The sequence below is a fragment of the Lynx rufus genome, unplaced genomic scaffold, assembly GCF_022079265.1.
Source record: "Lynx rufus isolate CCGP_SWC_20201006 ecotype Redwood Valley unplaced genomic scaffold, mLynRuf1.p SCAF_6, whole genome shotgun sequence".
In the NCBI taxonomy this organism is placed as follows: Eukaryota; Metazoa; Chordata; class Mammalia; order Carnivora; family Felidae; genus Lynx; species Lynx rufus.
In genome coordinates this window covers 128,458,387-128,481,017 of record NW_025814878.1, presented here as the reverse complement: position 1 = coordinate 128,481,017, position 22,631 = coordinate 128,458,387, and the positions used below count along the sequence as shown (strand labels likewise).

At 45.3% G+C, this 22,631-nt stretch overlaps 1 protein-coding gene across 4 annotated transcripts in view; it reads right to left on the bottom strand.

The window, feature by feature from the left end:
* Positions 1-22,631, bottom strand: part of GCNT2 (glucosaminyl (N-acetyl) transferase 2 (I blood group)) — an 83,628-nt gene that overhangs the window by 29,485 nt on the left and 31,512 nt on the right. Inside the window, exon 1 of one of the 4 annotated variants that reach the window (XM_047101735.1) lies at positions 1,934-3,560. The exons of the other annotated variants lie outside the window; for them this stretch is intronic. Within the exon in view, the coding sequence (XP_046957691.1) occupies positions 1,934-2,858 (925 nt within the window). The 5' untranslated portion in view covers positions 2,859-3,560. Of the gene's footprint in view, positions 1-1,933; positions 3,561-22,631 lie in introns of those variants that run through there. 4 annotated transcript variants of the gene reach the window in all.

Sequence of the window (22,631 nt, the reverse complement as noted above, 5' to 3'; positions counted from 1 at the left end):
GATCATTTCTCCTAATTAAAAGAAATGATGGGGGCACCTGGGTGGCTCAGTAGGTTAAGCAACCGACTTCAGTCCAGCTCATGACCCCGCGCTTCGTGGGTTCGAGCCCTGCTGACAGCTCAGAGCTTGGAACCTGCTTCAGATTCTGTATCTCTCTCTCTCTCTCTCTCTCTCTATGCCCCTCCCCTGCTTGCAAAAAATAAATAACCCTATTTATTTAGGGTTAAATCAACCCCTGTCTCCAAAAAATAAATATTTAAAAATTAAAAAGAAAGAAATGATGAAATACATACCTCTGCAGCAGACTATACCAACAGAAAACAATATTAGACACCACGTATCATATATTTACACATTTTTTTTTAATTTTTTAAGTTTATTTACTCTTGAGAGATAGAGACAGAGCATGAGCAGGGGACGGGGAGAGACACAGAATCGGAAGCAGGCTCCAGGCTCTGAGCTGTCAGCACACAGCCCAACGCGGGGCTCGAACTCATGAACCGCGAGATCATGACCCGAGCCGGAGCCGGACGCTTCACCCACCGAGCCACCCAGGCGTCCCTGTTTACGTGTGTTTAAGACAGTCGTTTGTAAATAATCAGGATGAACACTCACTACACTATGATACTGTTGGTTTACTCCTGCTCCTACAAGTCTGTGTGATCTGACAATTTAGCAGCTCATTGGATAGCATATGTCTCTGTTCCCAGTCCCCTTGCCAGTCCTCTTTCTGCCCTGAGTAGACTTTTGAGACCATGACTCCAGTCCGGCTCTGAGGAATGCGGAGTGATTGAGAAAGGAGCAACCATATCAATCTACTTCAGAGATGAAGGTGGCTTCCAACCACGTTCCAATGTGTCACCGGCAGTCCTACATGTAAGCGCAGGGAGTGATTTCACACACAGCAGGCACCGGGCCACCCTCGCACAGGGCTGGTACCCATAGCCAGGCTGGCACAACAGTGGAAACTAGTCGATGGAGGCATCACCAGGAACAGGTGGTGCAGGCCACACAGGTGTTCTCAGGCAGCATACGGAGAACAGAACTTCGAAAAGATACTCAGTCCTGAATCAAAGAGGGAATTGTGTTCTGTCTTCTGCCTTCAGTCGCCTGGCACCCCTTGGACCCCTTTCCAGATTATCATAAACAATGGAAAAGACTTAACAGTATATAAAGCCAAGCGGCTGCAAACTGGAATTTCTAATAATCTGTGGCTTCGAAATTGAGAATTTACTTTGGATCGACCCCCGCTGTTGATCAACTCTGTCTATTCCAACTCATTTTACCCGGTTCTTCTAGGCAACACCGTACCAGACCGCTCGTGTTGAACCCAGTCAGTCGAGACCTGGGCACTTGATCAGATCTCAGACTAGAGACATTTCACTGAAGAGATCATTTATCAACATCCAAAGATTCTAAGATTCGAAAAACAGCCCATCGACTTGGAGCATTGACTTTGAGGATCAGTGTTAACACCCCGTAACACGCTCTGAAAGAAACACTACCTATTAGAACTCATACATTCTAGACTGCTTATGAAAAATCAATTCCAACACGTTGTAGCTGTGCTTATCCAGAAAAGCATGAAAAGCATTCATTCACAAGACTGAGCTAGCACATGTCGATTATACCTCAGTTAAAACAAAAGCAACAACAAAACACTGAGCTACAAGTCAGTTACTATGTGATACATGATCAAAACAGACCAGACCTCCCATAGTCTGCATACTTCTTAGATCACCATATTGCACATAGTTACAAGACGACAGAGCTGGCACTAAACTGTCACTAAAAATCAACCAGACTAAGAGTTTTCTAAGGGCTAACATTTTTTCCCAAATAATTTCAAATGGGTCTGTTCTCTTAGGAGCGTTCCACGTTAGTGGACTCAATCTATGAATAAGAAAACGTTGGAACGGCAACCGGCACCTACCTGGAATCCTGTTAAGTGTCACCCAGAAATGTTCGTCGGGGCTGTAAGTATCTTTTGACCAGTGTAGTAGATCAATGGCCCTTTTGTCATGGAAGACAAAGTTGACAAACTCTCTCGTAAGGGCCACATAGGCGGTGCCAAAGTAGATGGTCAGCTGATGTGGAGGCGAGGTTTTCAAAATATTAGTATTTTTCACAAAAGAGCCATCCTTGCCTATGTGCTCCTGGTGGACATACTTAGTCCGTTTAATTGCGTGATCCGGAGGCAGTACCCCCGGGGTAATGTTTTTCCCTTTAAATCCTTTCAGATACCGGACTATCTCCTTGTTGGTTTTCAGGGGAAAATCTTGCCCACACGTGTTGATGGCGTACCTCCATGGGACCTTGGAGGCCGCAAGGTCTTTTAGGCAATTCAGGTCAGCCTGGAGCCTGGAAATGCCTGCGTAGACCACAGGTTCTCTCTTTGACGCGACAAAAGCGTTTTGGAAGCAACTCAGTAACCGCCATACAGATTCCTTAAACTCAGCCGGGGCTTTCTCATCCACATGAACACAGTAGACGTTCTGGGGCATATAGATAGCCCTGAAGAGCCTTTCAAAAGTGTCAAAGTCCTTATGGATGACCATGACATAAGCCAAAGGGAAAGCGACTTCTTCTTCCGACAGGGGGCTTGTGATGTAGTGATTCTGGATCAGGTAGTCCTTACAAGGGACGCTTCCCAAAGGGGATGGTAAGGTCTGCCCCCACAGAAAGGCTGACTTAGCTCCTAAGGCGTCATCACAGGCTTGCACTGGAGAATACCTGGGACTGGAACCGTTCACCTTCCCGAAACTCTTTGGCACGTTTAACTGGCTGCTGTAAAGGATCACCAAAATAACCACACAGAGCAGGATGAAAGCAAAACACCAATACCTCCAAAAGTTCATTATTTTCACTTCCTCGGGGAAGGGATCTCTCTCCAGGGATGGAGAAATGACCGGCCCCTGAAACCTCGGGCGCGAAGAGGCTGAACTGACGGCTCTTCGCAGTCTGGGATTTCGACAGCTTCGCAGCGGGCCGTGAGCGCTTCAAGCCTCGTCTACTGTCTCCCGGAGCGCGGCGTCCCTCCTCCGGGGCGCCGGCCGGAGAAGAAGCGATGCTCCCCGGGCTCGGCGTGCTCTTCCGACCCTCGGTGCTGAATCCCGGCCGCGCTCCGCCCCGCCCAGAGGCCCTCCTCATTTGCATACGGAATGCGAGTGGCGGATCCTTGCAAATTACCTACTGCATTGCATTGGAAGGACGGGTCCTTTTCGCCGGGGCTGAGTCTCCCCGGCTTCACCCCGCCCCCCTCCCATCCAATCTATTCCGATACCATCTCCCTTCTCTTCCCAGGCTCCCCCCCCTCCTCGCCTGGCAGAGTAAATGCTCCCACTTTGCCCCCCCAGGGAGCCCCGCGACCTGCTAGCCGCCCCGGGGAAACCACAAGGTTGAGGACCTCTGCCCCTCGGGTTTATTTGCTTCTCTGCCCCTCTTTTTTGCTTGTCAGTGTTGTTTCTACCTCTGGACATGCAGACACAGATAAGAAAAAAATGCACTTGTAACACGTGTTCAGCAGATTATCAGCTGCAAAAAAAAAAAAAAAAAAGGAAAGAAAAAAAAAGAAAGAAAAAGAAAAAAGACTGGTGAGGTACGTGTTCCCCGGATTAAATCAGCCAGTTTCCCATGGTGTTATATGCCACCGAGTCTGTGGAGGCTATGGGAAGAGGGAAAAAAGCATCACCCTCTTGGGGTATGGCAGAAGGAACCTAGCGGTGACTGACTTGTAACATTGAAGGGTCCGTGTGGATGACACAAATCGTAAATGAAACAAACACACGTTAGTTTGCACACCAGACCGAAACGTGAGAGTCCTCGTTCCCAGAGAGAAAAGTTGGTTCCCCTTTCACACAGAGCTTCAGATAACTTGAGCTGTCAACACGGTATTTATCTACGAAATGTGGAGTGACTAGCCACTGGGTCTTTTGAAAAGTCTGACAGCTTCAGATTTGAGTTCATTTCACAGAACTCAAAGAAGTCTCCTTCCCACCAAGCCACCTCTCCCACTTCCTTATTCTGAAGAAAGAACAAAGGCTTCGGGGCCGCTGCAAAATTCCTGGAAGTATCACTCAGTGTAATTCAAGGGAGGCAGGAAGAAAGAGAAGCCCAGCAGGTCCGGTCACATTACACAGGGGTTGTCACAGCTCACCTGTGCCAGGTGCCTGGAGCACTCAGCAAATGTGGAGTGCCTTGTAGACCTATGAGGGCGGTAAGGACGCTTGTGGGGAAAAGGGACCGGTCCAACTACAAAATCCATTGTGACAGTCCCAGTGGTATGCTAAAAATGCCTGCGCCCATCTCCCGTCCCACCTGTCTGGGCAGGATCAGCTGCCTCTGTTAGGAAAGTGTTTGGTGGGGGCGCCTGGGTGGCGCAGTCGGTTAAGCGTCCGACTTCAGCCAGGTCACGATCTCGCGGTCCGTGAGTTCGAGCCCCGCGTCAGGCTCTGGGCTGATGGCTCGGAGCCTGGAGCCTGTTTCCGATTCTGTGTCTCCCTCTCTCTCTGCCCCTCCCCCGTTCATGCTCTGTCTCTGTCCCAAAAATAAATAAATGTTGAAAAAAAATTAAAAAAAAAAAAAGGAAAGTGTTTGGGGTATAATGCAGCGATCTCCTTGCCCCCTTCCTGTCCCACCCCTCTCCCCTTCCCCCCTGACTCCCCAGCTTACTGTAATGGGCTGAGCTAATGAATGACAACAGTGTCACGGATGTGATGGATACGGATTTGGACACAGACCCGAAGAGTTGGCAGGGACCTTAAAGATATCTAATTAATACAACCCTTTATCTCACAGATGAGAAAACCGAGGCCAAGAAGAACATTCTTTTCCCAAGTCATTCAGCTGGAGAGAAGCCAGCAAGCTTCACTCTGCAGCTCCCTAGTCCAGATGCCGGAGCCAGTCCATTTGAGCCTCAAATCCCTGCTGGTCGCTGACCAGCTGTGAGACCAGGGTAAAGTTACTGAACCTCTCTGAGCCCCAGCTTCTTCATCTGTGAGATGGACAGTCACAGTGGTTTCCGTTTCACATGGCTGGGAAGAACATAAAAAGAGATGACTCTGGGGGCACCTGGATGGCTCAGTCGGACCTGCGACCGACTTCGGCTCAGGTCATGATCTCACAGTCCATGAGTTCAAGCCCCGTGTCGGGCTCTGTGCTGACAGCTCGGAGCCTGGAGCCTGCTTCTGATTCTGTGTCTCCCTCTCTCTCTGCCCCTCCCCCACTCATGCTCTGTCTCTCTCTGTCTCAGAAATAAATGAACATTAAAAAAAATTAAGAAAAAAATAGAGATGACTCTTGTTGAGGGTTTATGTTTATGATCATACATGTTCAATAAGCATTACCAACTATTGTTATTGTTTCTCTTTAGAAAAATATCCAACATCTCCTGACCTTGTTAATGAACTGATATTTTGACTTCTGTTCTTAGTAATGGCAAAGAGAAATTTTTACCCTCTTAAGGCTTTCCAGTGGGTTGCTTTATTTCTACTGAAACAGACAGGAGGTTAAATTCCACTCTTATCCTTCCCCATCACTCTCCCCCTTCGCCCCAGACACAAAATAGTAATATGCTATAGGAAGGGAAGAATTGAATAGCCCATGTGGATGCCTTCACTTCCCTTCACTCTTAGTAGAGCCACGCCCTTTTCTGTAAAATACGTCCTTGGCAGAACTTTCGAGGAGAGCAGGAGTAGGGGAGGGCTGGGGGGGGGGGGGGAGGGAATTCTGGGCTCTCATTGTAGGTTCGGGGTGGTTTTCCCCTCTTTTTGCCTTGAGCCTTGACCCTACAGTAGAGCCCCAATGGAATGCCAATACAAAGCAAACTCAACAAATCTTTCATCAGGATTTATTCAACGCAGATTGCAAGCGGGGCTGCGAGAGAGGCGCGATGTGATTTACAGCTCCAAACAGCACGACCCGGGAGATGCCTCTCTGGTCTGTCCTGCCTTATGTACAATGGTTTAGATGAACAACGTGAGATTGCGAGGTGATGCCCTGCTAAGCAGTTAGCCCAGCGGGTAGGTTTGTTTTGCTTGGTATCTGTGGCAACTGCTCAGGCATTTTCTTCTAGCAAATAATTGGGGCGGGCTAAGCTGTTAACTTCCAACCAGTACATTATTTCTGCTCTGGTCACTGCAGTTGGCTTAACCTACTGCAAACTGTCATCAAGCGGGCATTTTGTATGACCTTCCCCTGCCTCTCCGTACCCCAGGATAATCTTTAACATCACAAACGAGGAGATAGCACAGGAGGCAGCTAACAACACATCATCAGCTCAGCTCTGCATGAACACACGAGGCGAGGCTACCTAAAGGTTTCTGAGAACACGGCGGATCTTTTCTCCCTTACAGTCACTGGGTTCTTAGTAACTTAGGAGCCATGTGTCTGCCCCAGCTGAGCCATGAGGGGTAAACGTGGAAGCTGGTTTGGTTCTCGGCAGGGGCAGGCTTGGAATCCGGGCCTGACTCCTTTCCAAGTGCTCATACCTCTCTACCACAGATCACTCCTCTCAGCTTAATTATTGCTGCTGGCTCACGACAACGCTTTTTGACGGGTCCCCTCATTTCCGCCAAATGTATACCATGCTGTGTCAGTCTGGCAACCCCAAATGCTTTGGCTACGCGGGAGACACAGAAAATAAACAAGAAAGCATCTCCCAGCAACCAACGATCACAAATTTGTGGGCTGGATTCACACACGTGAATGTGTCGGGGAAGAGAAATGAAAATAGTAGGTGAAGCTGGAGGAGGAAGGGAAAGACAGGGCTGGTAAGTTCACAAGTGGCAGCTCACATTGGGCGAGGTGTCATGGACACAGAGGGAGGGTGGCGACCGCAGCGAAGAGCCTATGTCCCACCTAAAGCAAGCAGCTCCCTCTCAACGCTGGCCAATAATGCCACGCTGGCCACGGGGCCTGTAATTTTTTTTAATGTTTATTATTGAGCGACAGAAAAGGAGCATGCGTGGGGGAGGGGCAGAGAGAGAGGGAGACACGGAATCTGAAGCAGGCTCCAGGCCCTGAGACATCAGCACAGAGCCCGACGCAGGGATCGAATCCATGAACCGTGAGATCATGAACTGACTGAGCCACCCCGGCGCCCCACTCTTCAAATATTTTCAGAAGTGAGAAATCTGAATTTTACCGTTTTAAAAAGTCACAAATTAACAGAGGGATGTGGCACGGGGACACCCAGGCACCCTGTTGTCAGCAAGGTGATGGGCTGCGGGTGAGAAGGTTCAAGAAAAAATCCAGAAGCAGAGCACTTGCAAGACCATTCAGTTCAAGGATGGCTGCCATCCGTTCAGCTCAGGGACCATTTTATTACTGCCGATCAGTACCCCCAGCACTTGTAAATTATCAAATAAGTTAATGTCTATGAAAGGGTTTGACAATCATAAAGATCAGTGCAAACATTGGGCCAAGCAGACCGTCTCTGAAAACAAGCAGAGCGCTAACATTTAGTGAGAAGATATATAAACGTATTTATCTATCTTATGCATACCTGCTGCACATTCTATTTAAAAAGTCATTTGTGAAGGATGTTTATTCAGAATTTCTTTTTAAGTAACCAGTTTCTGCACAAAAGGGGAGGCTTTTAATTATTTAGCAATCACAATTACGACAAAAATTTTTCCCTGAAAGTATTAGGCAATTATGTTGACCACATGATTCTACGTCAGCATTTTTTTTTTCTATAAAGGGCCCCATAGTAAATATTTTAGGTTTGTGAGACATTTGGTTTCTGATGTAATAACCACTCACGTCTGCTACCGCAGCTCGAAAGTAGCCGTAATATGTGCCTGTGTCCTGTGAAGTCTTTATTTGTGGACACCGATATCTCAAGTTCATATAACACCTATGTCACTAAATAGTCTTTGTTTGGTTTTTTCCAACCACTTAAAAATGTAAAGTCATTCTCAGCTTGTGGAGAGTACAGAAACGGGTGAGACTTAGCCCATGGGCTGTGTGTCATTTGGCGATCCCTGTTCTAGACTGCAATCGGGTTCCTCCAGGCCTATATTTTGCAATACTGGAATCTTTGCAATCACCTATAGATTCTGTATCTTTCCAGACAAAGAAATGTGAAATGGGGCCAATTACACCTGCCTGAAGCCCCTTTACATCCATCATCTGGGTTATAGTGCACAGCACTGGACTGTATGCCTCAGTTTCCTTCCTTCTTCTATAAAATGGAGGTATTAAGAGGACTGACCTTATGGGGCTTTAAGGAGATTTAAATAGGTTCAAGATATAAAAAGAGCTTAGAACAATGCCTTGCACGTAAGAATTACTCAACAAGTCTTAAGGCATCTCTCTGTTGCCAATCTTGGCTCACCCAGGAACATACCTGCCCCGTCTACTTCCTAGATACTAAACAGTGAAGCAGAACACCTGTGTTTGAGGGGTCATTCTGCCGCCTGAAAGATCCCAAAGGATAGGTGGGAGCCCTCAAGGTCACTGTTATCATGGGTGGCATTGGCCTCTTCTGCCCTGTGCCCCCGCCCCAAAGTGGGGCAACTACACTTCAGGTTTCTTCAGCCTGTATTTCCAAACCATTTCCAAATGGTTACCTCTTCAGAGAGCCAGCCTGCTGGGTCACCCCACAAAAAGGTTACCACAGAGACAAATACACAGCATAGTGGGGGAAGACCAAGGCTTTGGAGCAGCGTTATATATTTTTTAAGACTTTATTTTATTGTTTTTTAACACTATTTATATTGAGAGAGAGAGAGCACGTGCACCAGTGAGGGAGAGGGGGAGAGAGAGAGAGAGAGAGAGAGAGAGAGAGAGAGAATCCCAAGCAGGCTCCACGCTGTCAGCGTAGGGCCCAATGTGGGGCTTAAACTCACAAACCATGAGATTATGACCTGAGCCCAAGTCAAGAGTGGGACACTTAATGGACGGAGCCACCCAGGTGCCCCTGGAGCAGGGTTTAAACAAAGCTCTACTGCCTCCTACGTGACCTTGGAAAAGTCTTTGGGGATCACTGTCCCTTAGTTTCCCAATTGTTAAAAAGGAATAGTCTTTCTAAGTGGTGGAAAGTCAATCTGGCTATGAAGCCTTCTTCTGAATCTTCTCCTGATCTTCCACAGACGGTCACCCTAGCTTACCTCACTCTTCTGGGGTCGCACTCCATTTTCTACTTCCCTAGAGGCCTTCTTGGGGTAGCAAAGCTCTTTCCCTTCCGGGGTCAATTGCCCAAACAAAAACAAAAGCGAAAACCAGACAAGAAACACAAACAAAAATGTTATCTTTGGTTATATTCTGCTCAACTTCAAGGAACAGAATAGTGACGGTTGTCTTTCTATGCAACGTGTCGGTTTCCAAATGTCTCCTTTGAGAAAAAAGATGGCAGATTCATGAAGTGAATTTGCACGTTCAAGGTCTGTCCAAATCTGGGATATGCTTCTGCTACCCTTCTCGTACCAACTGCCTCCAAACTCCTCCACCTGCATATTTTTGAAAGTTGAACTGATGTTGCAAGGGGTTGGTATTTCTACTAAGACCCAGTGTTTTACCATTCAGCAGCTGCGGGAGATCTGTATCTTGAAGATACTCTTTATCTTTTGAACATTTTCAAATAAGTGGAAACAAAACAGTTTTAAAATAGAAATAGGGTGTGGCTTCCTCCAACTTCTACTTTTAATAGCCCTATTAAATTCTTGACTTGAGTTCAGTTTATTTAATCCACTCTCCTACTAGCTTCTTTCCCACAGAACCTGTCATTAACTTGAGCTTAGACAGTGTATTAGGGCAGAGGGCTTGGATCAATCCCAAAGAAGCAGACATTTCTTCTTTCCTAGACGTTAAAGCCAAACAAATTTGTCTCCAGGATATGTCCTGTGTTTGCGCGTAACTGAAGAAGATCTTTGTATTTGATTCTCCCACTGGTTAAAGTGGTTTTCGATTCAGATTTTATGTTTACCAATTTATCCTTTGAAATGATTTCCTTAAACTCTATCCTTTCTCCTCAAAAAAAAAAAAAAAAAAAAAGAAAGAGAAAAGGAAAAAAGAAAAGAAAAGGAAAATTTCTTATAAATAGAGGAGGTGTGGCCCCAGTCTGCTTTGGTTAGGGCCCTCGTGAATGATAGTGTAGTTTCAATCACTACCCTTCGATGTGTCTTCAGTGTTTTGGAATCTGCAGAACTGAGTGCTTTTGATGATAACAGTTTTCCAATTTACTGATCGGTGCTGTTCTGTGGAACACAAATATCTAAGGCATTAATTCTTGATCCCAAGATGACCTGGGCATTGGGAAGCAAGCAGGAATGTGTTGGGGCAGCACTTAGGGTGACCGTCTATCCCAGTTTGCCCAGGACTGAGGGATTTCTCGGGATGTGGGATTACCAGTGCTAAAACTAGGAAAGTCCTGGGCATACCAGGATGAATTAATCACCCTAGACACCAGCTGTCCTACCCACTCACAGCTGCAAGATAGTTGACAAAAGAGTATTCGGGGCGCCTGGGTGGCTCAGTTGGTTGAGCGTCCAACTTCGGCTCAGGTCATGATCTCACAGTTCGTGAGTTCGAGCCCCACGTCGGGCTCTGTGCTGACAGCTCAGAGCCTGGAGCCTGCTTCAGATTCTGTGTCTCCCTCTCTCTCTTCCCCTCCCCCATTCATGCTCTGTCTCTATCTCTCATCTCAAAAACAAATAAAAATGTTAAGCAAAATTAAAAAAAAAAGAGTATTCAATAACTGGATGAGTGTGGAAGGAAAAGAAATGTTTAAACCATTGATCCGGGTGGAGGGAGTAGAGGGAATGCAGAGTAGAGATGCAGATCATCAAAAGTCTGCAAACTGTAGTGCGTAAAACCCACATAGCCCTTCCTTACCTATCCCAAATCACCAAATGATCAGCGTTTGTTGGACAGCTTTACAGTGAGCTGAAAAGAACCCACATACATTATTCTAACTACACAGATGTTCCCCAGGGGGTTGGAGAATGTCTTAGGAACAACCTATATAATGCAGGGAGAACCTAAAAGGAAGATAGCAGCTATCGCAGTGTTGACTGTGTCTGAAGTCCCCTCCCCTCCACATCACATGTGACTCGAGTGGTCTTCTTTCTGTTAAGGGGAGACGAATAGAAAAGTACGAAGGTCTTATGAATGGAAGCACTTATTTTAACATGTGTAAGAAATGGCCAGTAAAGCCAGGAAACGTTAACTCATTTAACAGCAGCAGAGTCAACCAGCCGTTTGATCTCTCCGACTCTCAATTTCCAGATTTGTGCAAGCTTAGCACAAATTGGAACTAGATGCTCCCTCAGGCTTCTTTCAGCTCTAAATGCTGTGATTATTCTAGATTCTTCCCAGAATAAAGAGGAGGCTGTTTTTACAGGAAAACTGCACTGGGGAGTTTTGTTTAAATTCACTTAAAGTGCAGGGGAAAGTCCAAAACGTGGTAGGGTAACTGACCAGAGATAAAATCCAAGAAGACTTGGAGGTGGGGTGGAGGGCGCTTGGCTCAGACAGACCAAAGTCCTTGGAGAGGAGAAACCACATGGGGGGAGGGGTAAGCAGCCTTTCCGGGAGGCCCCCCCACTGAACACCCCAGCAGGACTTCAGGGTCTAAACTGGGCAGTTTTCACGTGGGATGTAGGAGAGTGTTTGGGGTCCCGGGCAGGAGGGCTTTCCTTCTGTAGACCCCCAAGGAGCTCTGATTTGAATTGAGGACAGAATCCTAGATTTTCATGAAGGAGGAATCCTGTGAGGAGTGGGGCTAAGGAAGGGGATGGCTCAAGAGAAGAGACTAATGATGGCGGGAAGCTAATTACGTTAGGATGATCTGAATATCTTTGGTTTGCTTAGTAAAAAAAAAAAAAAAAAAAAATGGTAGCATCAGCCTTCAATATGTTCACAGTTAAGTTCTGATCTTTAAACCTGGCTTGAAAAGAAAAATTATGGGGAAGGAATATCATCCACCTATTCTCAGAAAACATGGCACTGACGTGGATATGGGGTAAATATACTTTGGGGAAAACCTTCTGATGCTCATGGCTTTGACCAAAAGCAGCTCAAGAAAGAATACGATATACTCTGCAGGTCAGGAGATGAGATTTCAAAAGATGGGCTTGTAAGCAGCTGTGGCAATGAGAAACCACATTAACACAAGGTTAGTTCAGAAAGTGACTAATACATTTACTGCTTTGGACGTAACTTTCTTTTTTTCTTTAAAAATTTTTTAAGTTTATTTATTTTGAGAGAGAGAGAAAGAGAGAGCAGGGGAGGGGTGGAGAGAGAGGGAGAGAGAGAGAATCGCAAGCAGGCTCCACGCTCCAAGCTCCAAGCTCACCACAGGCTCAAACTCACGAACCGTGAGATCATGACCTGAGTTGAAATCAAGAGTCAGACGCTCAACTGACTGAGCCACCCAGGTGCCCCTGGATATAACTTTCTAAGGTTGTTCACCAACTGATGAGTTAATTTCATCAAATAAGTAGCCTTATGAAAACCCAGATACGTCCTTTAAAGCAGGGGCTTCTGCTGTTGGGCTGTTCTTTTTTTACTTCTATGGTGTGGAGTAAGGCACCAGTTTGGTAAGATCAGGGATGGTCGACCTCGGATTGAAGCATAGTCTGGCTAGGGCCAGCACTGCTCCCCAAATAAGGTTGGCACTGTGAAGTATTCCCAAGGTGAGCAAGATGCTTTGGAAACACAAGGAGAGAGAACAGTACCATTGATATTGACCAGGAGTAGAAAGGAAATGTCCGAAATGTCCCAGAAGGACTGAACATGGCTAGAAAATGCTGTCTGAAACTGATCCCTCAGGACACGGCAAAGTAATCTAGCGTGTGTGTGTGTGTGTGTGTGTGTGTGTGTGTATGATGGGGGTGGAGGTGGAAGGGGTGATGATTTGCAACTGACTGGGCAGCAGGCTGAGGGGCATATTAAAAACTATTTCCATTTAGGAAAAACAGTGCTGAAGGTATCACAATTCCAGATTTCAAGATATACCACAAATCTGTAGTAATCAAGACAGCAGGTACTGGCACAAAAATAGACACACAGATCAATGGACCAGAGCAGAGAGTCCAGAAATAAACCCACCCTCATATGGTCGGTTAATTCATGACAAAGGAGGCAATAATGTACAGTGCGGAAAAGACAGCCTGTTCAACAAGTGGTGTTGGGAAAACTGGACAGTTACGTGTAAGAGAATGAAACTGGACAACTTTCTTACACCATATACAAAAATAAACTCAAAATGGATTAAATACCTACATGTTAGACCTGAAACAGTAGCATTCCTAGAATGAAACATAGGCAGTAATTTCTTTGACGTCAGCTGTAGAAACATCAATTCTAGCTATGCCTCCTTAAACAAGGGAAACAAAAACAAAATTACACTATTAGAACTGCACCAAAATGAAAAGCTTTTGTATGGTGCAGGAAACCAACAAAACAAAAGACAACATATTGAATGGGAGGAGATATTTGCAAATGATATATCTGATAAGAGTTAATATCCAAAATATATAAAGAACACATACAATTCAACACCAAAACAAAACAAAACAAAACAAAACAAAACAAAAGAAAGAAACAAAAAGAAAAAGAAACCCCAAGCAATCTGATCAGAAAATGGGCAGAGGACCTAAAGAGATATACTTTTTTTCAAAGAAGATATACAGATGGTCAATAAACACATGAAAAGATGCTCAACATCACTAATCATCAGGAAAATACAAATCAAAACCACAATGAGGGCACCTGGGTGGCTCAGTCGGTTGAGGGTCCGACTCTTGATTTTGGCCCGGGTCATGGTCTCAGGATCGTGGGATCAAGCCCCACACTGGGCTCTGCACAGGGCATAGATCCCACTGGGCTTGGGATTCTCTCTCCCTCTTCTACTGCCCTTCTCCCCCACCGCCCTCTCTCTCTCTCCCAAATTAAAAAAAAAAAAAAATGAAATGAAAAAATTAAAAAATAAAGGGAAAACCACAATGAGGTATCACCTCACATCTGTCAGAATGGCCAAAATCAAAAACACAAGAAATAACAAATGTTGGCGAGGATATGTAGAAAAAAAGAACCCATGTACACTGTTGATGGGAACACAAATTAGTGCAGCCACTGTGGGAAACAGTATGGAGTTTCCTAAAAAAGAAAACACTAATCTGAAAAGACATATGCACCCCTATGTTTACTGCAGCATTATTTACAAGAACCAAGATACAGATGCAGCCCAAGTGTGCATCTCTAGACGGATCGATAAAGAGGATATGGTATACATATATAATGCGATATTACTCAGCCATAAAAAAGAATGAAATCTTGCATTTGTGAAAACATGGACAGACCTACAGGTTATAATGCTTTGTAAAATAAGTCATCCAGAGAAAGACAAATACCAAATGATTTCATTCATATATGGGATTTAAGAAAGAAAAAAAAAAAACAAAGAAAGAAAGAAAGAAAGAAGAAAAGCCAAAAACCCAGACTCTTCAATGCACAGGACAAACTAGGGGTTGCCGGGGGAAAGTGGGTGAGTGGGGCGGGTGACATAGATAAAAGGAATCAAGAATCTACTTATTTTTTTTAATTAATTAATGTATTTCTTTTGAGAGAGAGAGACAGCACGTGCACACACGGTGGAGGGGCAGAGAAAGAATCTCAAGCAGGCGCCACACTCAGCACAGAGCCTGATGGGGAACTCGAGCTCACGAACCGTGAGATCACGACCTGAGCAGATGCCCAACCGGCTGAGCCACCCAGGCGCCTGAGAGCACACTTTGACAAGCACTGGGTCACGTACAGAATTGTTGAATCATTACATTGTACACCCGAAACTAATATAACATTGCATGTTAATTACACTTGAATAAAAAAATTTATTTCTGCCTTTCACAAAGATGGTGCTGAAGGTGAAGAAGGAAGTTCCTGTCCTTCCCAAAGGCAAAGGCAAAGCAAAGGCTTTGAAGTCCAAGAAAATGGTGCTGAAAGATGTTCACAGTCACACACACACACACACACACACAAAAGGAAGATCTGCAGGTCATCTACCTTCTGATGACCCAAATGCCTCTGAAGGCAGCCCAAATATCCTTGAAAGAATGCCCCCAGAAGACACAAGCTGGACCACTGTGCATCATCAAGTTCTCCCTTACTACCCAGTCGGCCATGAAGAGCATAGAGGACAACACACTTGTGTTCACTGTGGATGTCAAGGCCAACAAGTACCAGATTAAAGACACTGTGAAGAAACCCTATTACCTTGACGTGGCCAAGGTCAACACCCAGATCAGGCCTGATGGAAAGAAGAAGGCATATGTTTGACTGGCTCCTAATTATGATGCTTTTGGATATTGGCAACAAAATTGGGACCGTCTAAACTGAGTCCAGCTGGCTACATCTAAATCTAAAATTTTTCGCCATAAAAAAAAAAAAGATCAGGAAAAGCTTCCCAAATGACAGGCTATTAAAAGCAGACATATTAAGGCCATTATTTAAATGGGAGAGATGGAGAAGAGTGGCCCCGGTAGAGAGAGAATGAGCTGAAGAAAAGTGCCAAAGGCAGGAACACAAGGAAGGTGGTTTTTCGGGAATATTCTTTTCAGAGAAAGCAGCAGTGAGAATTGACAGTGAGGTGGTATTGGTGATAATGAGGTGGTATCTATTAGGAGTATGTTGATATCCGACATCCCATGAGATGTTTATAGTGAGCAAATCAATAAGCTGTGGGAACTCCCTGCAGCATGTGAGATTGAGAAGTTATTCTTAGAGCCATGCCTTAATTAGAAAAATATGTCGAGTGTTAGAATGGTTTGAAGAGAGAGAGACCCGGGCTAGAGAGGGCACTTGGACGGGTCTAACAAACCATTTGAGAGGCATGACGGGCTGGAGTTAGAGTGGCCGTGATAGGAACAAGTTGGGTAATACTCGCTAGAAACCATCCCAGACAGAATGTACAGAATGTGCTGATTAGATATGGGGCACAAAGCAGTCGGCTCCCAGGAAAGAATGGCAGCGCCAGTCACGGAGACTCTGGAGAAGTGGATTTGTGGGGAGTAGGGAGGTGGGAGGGGGAACATATCAGCAGTTGCCAGTGGGAGCCTCAGGAAGAGATATCCAAAAAAGAGGGAAATGTGGGGGGCATGATACAGTGTTATGATTCATCAGAACCCAAACAGTGATTTGAATCACCAAGTAACAAAGAACATTAAGAGCCAAAAAGCAAGCTGAGGAAAGATTCAAGGGGGACAGTCACTGCAAATTAAAATTTCCCCGTCATTCTGAATTTCTCTGAGAGTAGTGACTCTAAAATCAACTATTAACCAAGGCTCAATAGTCGGCGACCAAGCATCTGAAAAGAACAGTATTATCCATAGTTGGATGGATAATATCCGTTATCCAAGTTCCTCAAAGAGGGATTGTAAAAGCAATGCCCTTTCACACATTTGGCAACATGACAACCTTTACATAGTGTTGAAATCGTAGCTCAGAAAAGTTAAAAACAGAACCACCCTCTGATCCCCAAATTGCACTGCTAGGTATTTACCCAAAGAATACAAAAATACTAATTCAAAGGGATACATGCACCCGCCGTGATGTTTATAGCAGCAGTATCTACAATAGCCAAATTATGAAAACAGCCCAAGCATCCATCAACAGATGAATGGGTAGAGAAGAAGTTGTGTCTAGATACAACGGAATATGAATCAGCTATAAACAAGAATGAACTCTCGCCGTTTGCAATGACATGGGTGGAGCTAGAGAGTATTATGCTAAACAAAATAAGTCAGTCAAAGAAAGATAAATACCGTATGATTTCACTCATATGTGGAATTTAAGAAACAAAACAAATGAGCAAAGGGGGAAAAGAAAGAGAGAGAGAGAGGGAAAGCAAGAAACAGACTCTTACCCATAGAGAACAAATTGGTGGTTACCAGAGGGGAGGTGGTGGGGGGATGGGTGAAATAGGTGATAGGGATTAAGGAGGGCATTTGTTGTGACAAGCACCAGCTGCTGTAGGGAAGTGTTGGGAGAGAGAAATATATACATTTATACAATGAACGTATACGATGCATTTACCTAAATGTATTGTATAAATGTACACATATACAATAAATGTACATATTTATACAATAAACGTACAATAAATTCAATTCAAAGAACTGTACACATCTTATAGGGAGTCTAGGTTGCAAAGTCAGGGTGTAAAGAGGAGACGACATACAGTCAAAACTCCTCTGGAGAAATCCCTTGGGGATGTGCCACATTAAGACGACACAGAGTCTCCCTAATTCCAACATGGCCGATTTTCCCTCTAATCTTGACCTAGATGGTAGTTTCTTCTAACGAGCCCCAGACGAAGAAGTTGGCTGGAACTGAGGAACTATGTGTTATGAGATGTACACGGTATCATTAACATTAGAGAGCCATGGGAACGAAGACCCGTCATGGGAATAAACAGAATCCACCTCGGGCTCACTCGAAACCCCAGACAAATTGCATGGAATGGAAGGCAGGGTGGGATGGCCCAAACCATTTAAATTTACACAACTTGTGGGCCTGTGTGTGCGCATGTGTGCGTGCATACAGTTGAGTTTGTGCAAGTTGAATGAATAAAAGTTGAGACTCCGTTGTGTTGAGCATTGCTCACGTATCAGGGGTTGTGTTAGGCGTAAAGGAAACAAAAATTAACAGGTGTAGCTTCTACCTTTGAAGCTCAGTCTCGAAGTCTGCTGGGAACACAAACACAGCACTGCAAGACTAATAATAGTACAGTGTGATACGGGAGGAGTGAGTCCGTGGCAGTGAGAATTAGGAAAGTCTTTTCAGAGAGTGACCGTAAGTTGACTCTTACAAGAAAGGCCCATGTCAGTCAAGTGAGGGAGAAGGAGAAAAAGCCCAGAAGGTCGTGGCAGGACAACTGGCATGAGTCGAGGCAGGGACGGTGGAAGTGGCACATTTGGGACTCACAAGTCACCCAGGTAGAGCTGGAGTACAGCATGGGATGGGGCACATAGCGAGAGAAGGTGATGGAAAGCCTAAGAGACCAGACGGCAATGAGTGCCCTGCGCCCAGTGAAGGGGCTAGGACATCATGCTGGAGGTGATGAGGATCTGCTTGAAGGTCTTCAAGGAGAGAGATGATCACATGATCAATTTTTATAAATGTCATCCTTGTCACTATGGAGATGAATGAAAGCAGGCTGAGAATACAGTCGGGAAAAATATGTTGACCCTTGAATAATGGCAGGTGTTAGAGGTGCCAACCCCCTGTGCAGGAGAAAATCCACACATAACACTTTTTTTAATGTTTATTTATTTTTTGAGACAGAGAGAGAGAGAGAGAGAGAGGATGAGTGGGGGACAGGCAGAGAGAGAGGGAGACACAGAATCCAAAGCAGGCTCCAGGCTCTGAGCTGTCAGCACAGAACCCGACACGGGGCTCCAACTCACGAACCGCGAGATCATGACCTGAGCTGAAGTCGGACGCTTAACTGACTGAGTCACCCAGGCGCGCCCCACATAACCCTTGACTCCCCCAGAACATAAGTACCAGTAGCCTACTGTTGACTGGAAGCCTTACCAATGGCAAACAGCCAATGAACACATATGTTGTATATCATATGTATCATGGACTGTGTTGTGACAATGAAGTAAGCTAGACAAAAGAAAATGTTAGGAAGAAAATCATAAAGAAGAGAAAATACATTTATAGGGCTCTATTGTAAAAAAAAAAAAAAAACACACACCTGTAACTGGACCCACGCAGTTCAAACCCGTGTGGTTCACGGGTTTGATGTAATTAGAAACGAGACGAAGGGCACCTGGCGGAGGGTGTAGTCGGTTAGGCATCCGACTCTTGATCTCGACTCAGGTCATGATCCTGCGGTTCGCGAGTTCAAGCCCCGCGTTGGGCTCTGCGCTGACGGTGTAGAGCCCGCTTGGGATTCCGTGTCTCCCTCCCTCTCTGCCCCTCCCCTGCTTGTGTGTGCTCTCTCTCCCTCTCTCAAAATAAACCGATAAACTTTAAAAAAGAAGAAAGACAGAAAGACAGAAAGACAGAAAGACAGAAAGACAGAAAGACAGAAAGAAAGAAAGAAAGAAAGAAAGAGACAAGACTATTGTAGGAGACAAGAGAAGACAGATGGCGGCACCAGAAACAGAGAGGAGGCTGACAGCCAGGTTCAGTTTATTGACTGTTCAGTCTGTAGTCAGCGCTATGCCAAAAACTTACACCCATCGCCTTGCTTCTTCTGCCAGTAACACCTATGAAGGTGGGGTGGCCAGGTCACATCGTCCCCGTGGCCGTCATACGAGGTGCCCACCTCAGTTCATGTACCACGTCCACTAAGAAGGCTTCCCCGACTCACCCCATTCAAAGCAGGTCCTTTTCCGTATCAGCCTGTGTTCTCTGCAGAGCACTGAACAGAATCTCTAATTATCTCATCTGTCTGCTTTTTTTTATCCGTGTCCCACGTCTAGAACATACACTCCACGAGAGCAGGGGTCTTATTTGTTTCATGCACTACTGTATCCCAGTACTTAGCACGGTATCTAGGTGCTCAACATTTATTAAATGATGACATTTTATAGATATTTATTACAGACGACCTTTTAATTTTTTTTTTCAACGTTTATTTATTTTTGGGACAGAGAGAGACAGAGCATGAACGAGGGAGGGGCAGAGAGAGGGAGACACAGAATCGGAAACAGGCTCCAGGCTCTGAGCCATCAGCCCAGAGCCCGACGCGGGGCTCGAACTCACGGACCGTGAGATCGCGACCTGGCTGAAGTCGGACGCTTAACCGACTGCGCCACCCAGGCGCCCCCAGACGACCTTTTAGAGGCGAAGGCCAGAATCACAACAATAACAACGATAAAAAGTAACGCTTAAAATATGGGCTGGGCAATAGTCCGACTCATTGAAGCCTCACGTATTTGATACAAAATTATTATTTTCCGCGTTACAGATGGGAAACTGAGGTCCCCAAATTCAGGTCACTGGTCCGAGGTCACACAGCTTGTAAACGGCAAAGCAGGGATTCAAATGCAGGCAGTTTGGCCCCAGGCTCCACGCTTTCACCACCTTGGCCTTGCTACTTGAAGACTGGGCTTTTGTATAAACACCGGGTCATGTGGCTGGGATGGGGCAGCTAGGATTCCAGCCTGGCTCTCCCCAACTCTTGGAACCCAAGCTCCAGGGAAAGCCAGATCCCCCAGGATGGGTCAGTGAGAACGACGGAGAGAGAGAACCCAGCCTGCAGGGAAGAGCTAGAAGAGGACACACAAAGGCGACTGTGTAAGTTGTGTTCTGAGTGCGTTGGATTTGCGGTGCTCCTTGTATCCACTCTATCCTTCACTGTGCCTCCTGCTTTTGGAGCAGAGCACGTTCCTCAACCCTTCCGATTCCCTCTTCACCTCTCGGTAAAATGGCAAAATGTGCGTTTCAATACTGACTAGACGAGATTCTTGAGAAGATTAAGCTGAGATAATGCGGACCCAGATGGGGCAGATGGGCAGTCCCCTCCTCTTTCCTGGACCTCCTGCTCACACAAAAAAGCCCCGAGTTCCAGAAAGAGGGGCTAACCATCCAGATGACTTAGGGAACAAGAGAGAATATTTTTGGGTGGGTCCCATTATACATCATTCCTCAAGCTCGACAAGACTCCGAATCCCCTAAGGTTCATCTTCTGGACACTTGCAGTTTTTATAATAATTAATGAAGGATTCATAAAACCAGGTATAATTTAATCTAAATGTGTAATACAGATCTTATCTCTCCTTCCTCTAGAAATTTCTTTTTCTTTTTTTTTTTTTTGAATTTCTTGCTAAGTTATATGAAATACTTGTCTTTGGGTAAGTCACATATTTTCATCTTAGTTTCTCTTCTGCAAAATGGGGATGGTAGCCTTCCTTTTACAGGGGTCTTGTAAGGATTAGACGAGATCATATGTAAGTGCTTTTGCAAAATAAGTACTATCCAAACATAACAAAGAAACATTATTAAAAATGTTTTTATGAGACAGAAGGGGTATGTTTATTGAGATGACACCACTTCCACAGAAGTAATTTAATTAGTATTCTCCAAGTTACGATTGTTCAAGGGCTTAAAGCTTTAGGTCTTAACCTGAATCTTGCCCTTCTAATACCAGATGGAGATGTTCATTAACACTCTACCTACAAGACAAGGAACGATTTTGCAGTGGGGAGCGTCCTTTAGTCTGACCAGCGTCACCCTAAGGAACCATCTTCAACTGTAGGCTGCCCCTTGGGAAAGTGACCCAACAAAGGTTCGTCAGTATCCTTCACCCCCTTGATTTGGTTAGGGATAGTGATTTGCACCAAGCAGGACAAATACGAGGTCTCCCCTAAACTTGTTGCTAGAACTCTCAGGAAAAAGACTCTCTTGTCCCCTAAGAGTGCCAACTGTCAGAACCAAGAAACGACAGCTACTTGTGGCCATCTCTGACAGCAGGTGGGGGGAGTCTGTCTGAATGGGGCCACCACAGGCAGGGAGAGTGACCAACTTGGCCCAATTCACCTGGGGCTTTCCTGGTTGTAGCACTGGGAGTCCCATACCTGGGACCCCGCCTCCCCACCTTTAGCTCTGGACAAAGAGACAGTTTTTCACACCACAGAGAGACCATCTGGCAGACAGAGTCCTGAATTCCTGAATATGTTGTTTCCACTCTTGATCCAGATTTTTTGGAGTCCTTTCTTGGGCATCTCAATTCTGTGACCCGGTAGGCTCTTGCGTCTATTTAAGCAACTTTGAGTTGTGTTTCTGTCGCTTGCCACTTAAAGAGTCATAGCACATTCCCAAAGAATGTGCACATATAAATAAAACTCAGCGTTAAAAAAGCAAAATAAATCGAAGTAGGAAACACGCTATTTTTAGGTTTGAAAAATGAGGAAATGCGATCATGTGGTCACTGCTGAGGTTGAGATAATTTATTTGAAGAAGGGGCTCTGAAAAAAAAAATGTATACAGATGGAAAAAGGAAGAGAGGCAAACGAAAACATTCTTATGGAGGAAAAACCTCACGGCATGAGAAAGGTCAGAGTGATGAATGCACGAGCAAAAAGTCAAAAGAATAAACTTACACAGTGAGAAGGGGGGGAAAGTATAGCTGAAAAAAAAGTAAGTTTTGCCTTTTCCATTAGGGATGGACTGGCCCTGAAGTGCGACCAGAAGACAATTTAGCCATGGGAATGGACTGTAAGAAACAAGCCTAGCGGCTGTTTCTGTGGGTACTGAGCAATTCCGCAAGATTTAAAGCAAAAATCAAAATGGCCTCTAACATTCCACCATGGGGCGGGGAGGCCAAAGACAATGCTATAGGAATAACCAGAAAAGCTAGAGAAAATGGTGGTTTCTTGAGGTGACACAAATGATTACAAAGATCTGATGAGTTAGAAAATCTAACCATGCACCAGAATTCAAGGTGGACTATTGGCTCTCTGTTTGTGCTCCTGGAGGGTTTCCTTTGAGAATATGGCCAGAAGGGAGAGGTCTAGACCATCTGTCTCTCCAAGAGCCACATGGAATGGGCTGGTAACCACTCCGCCTGGCCTCCCGTGAAGAAGGATGTGAGACTGGCCCTCTTACCCCGAGAGACTCTTTTTGGCCTGTTTTAGCACCACTTCTTTTTTTTTTTTTTAATCTTTATTCTT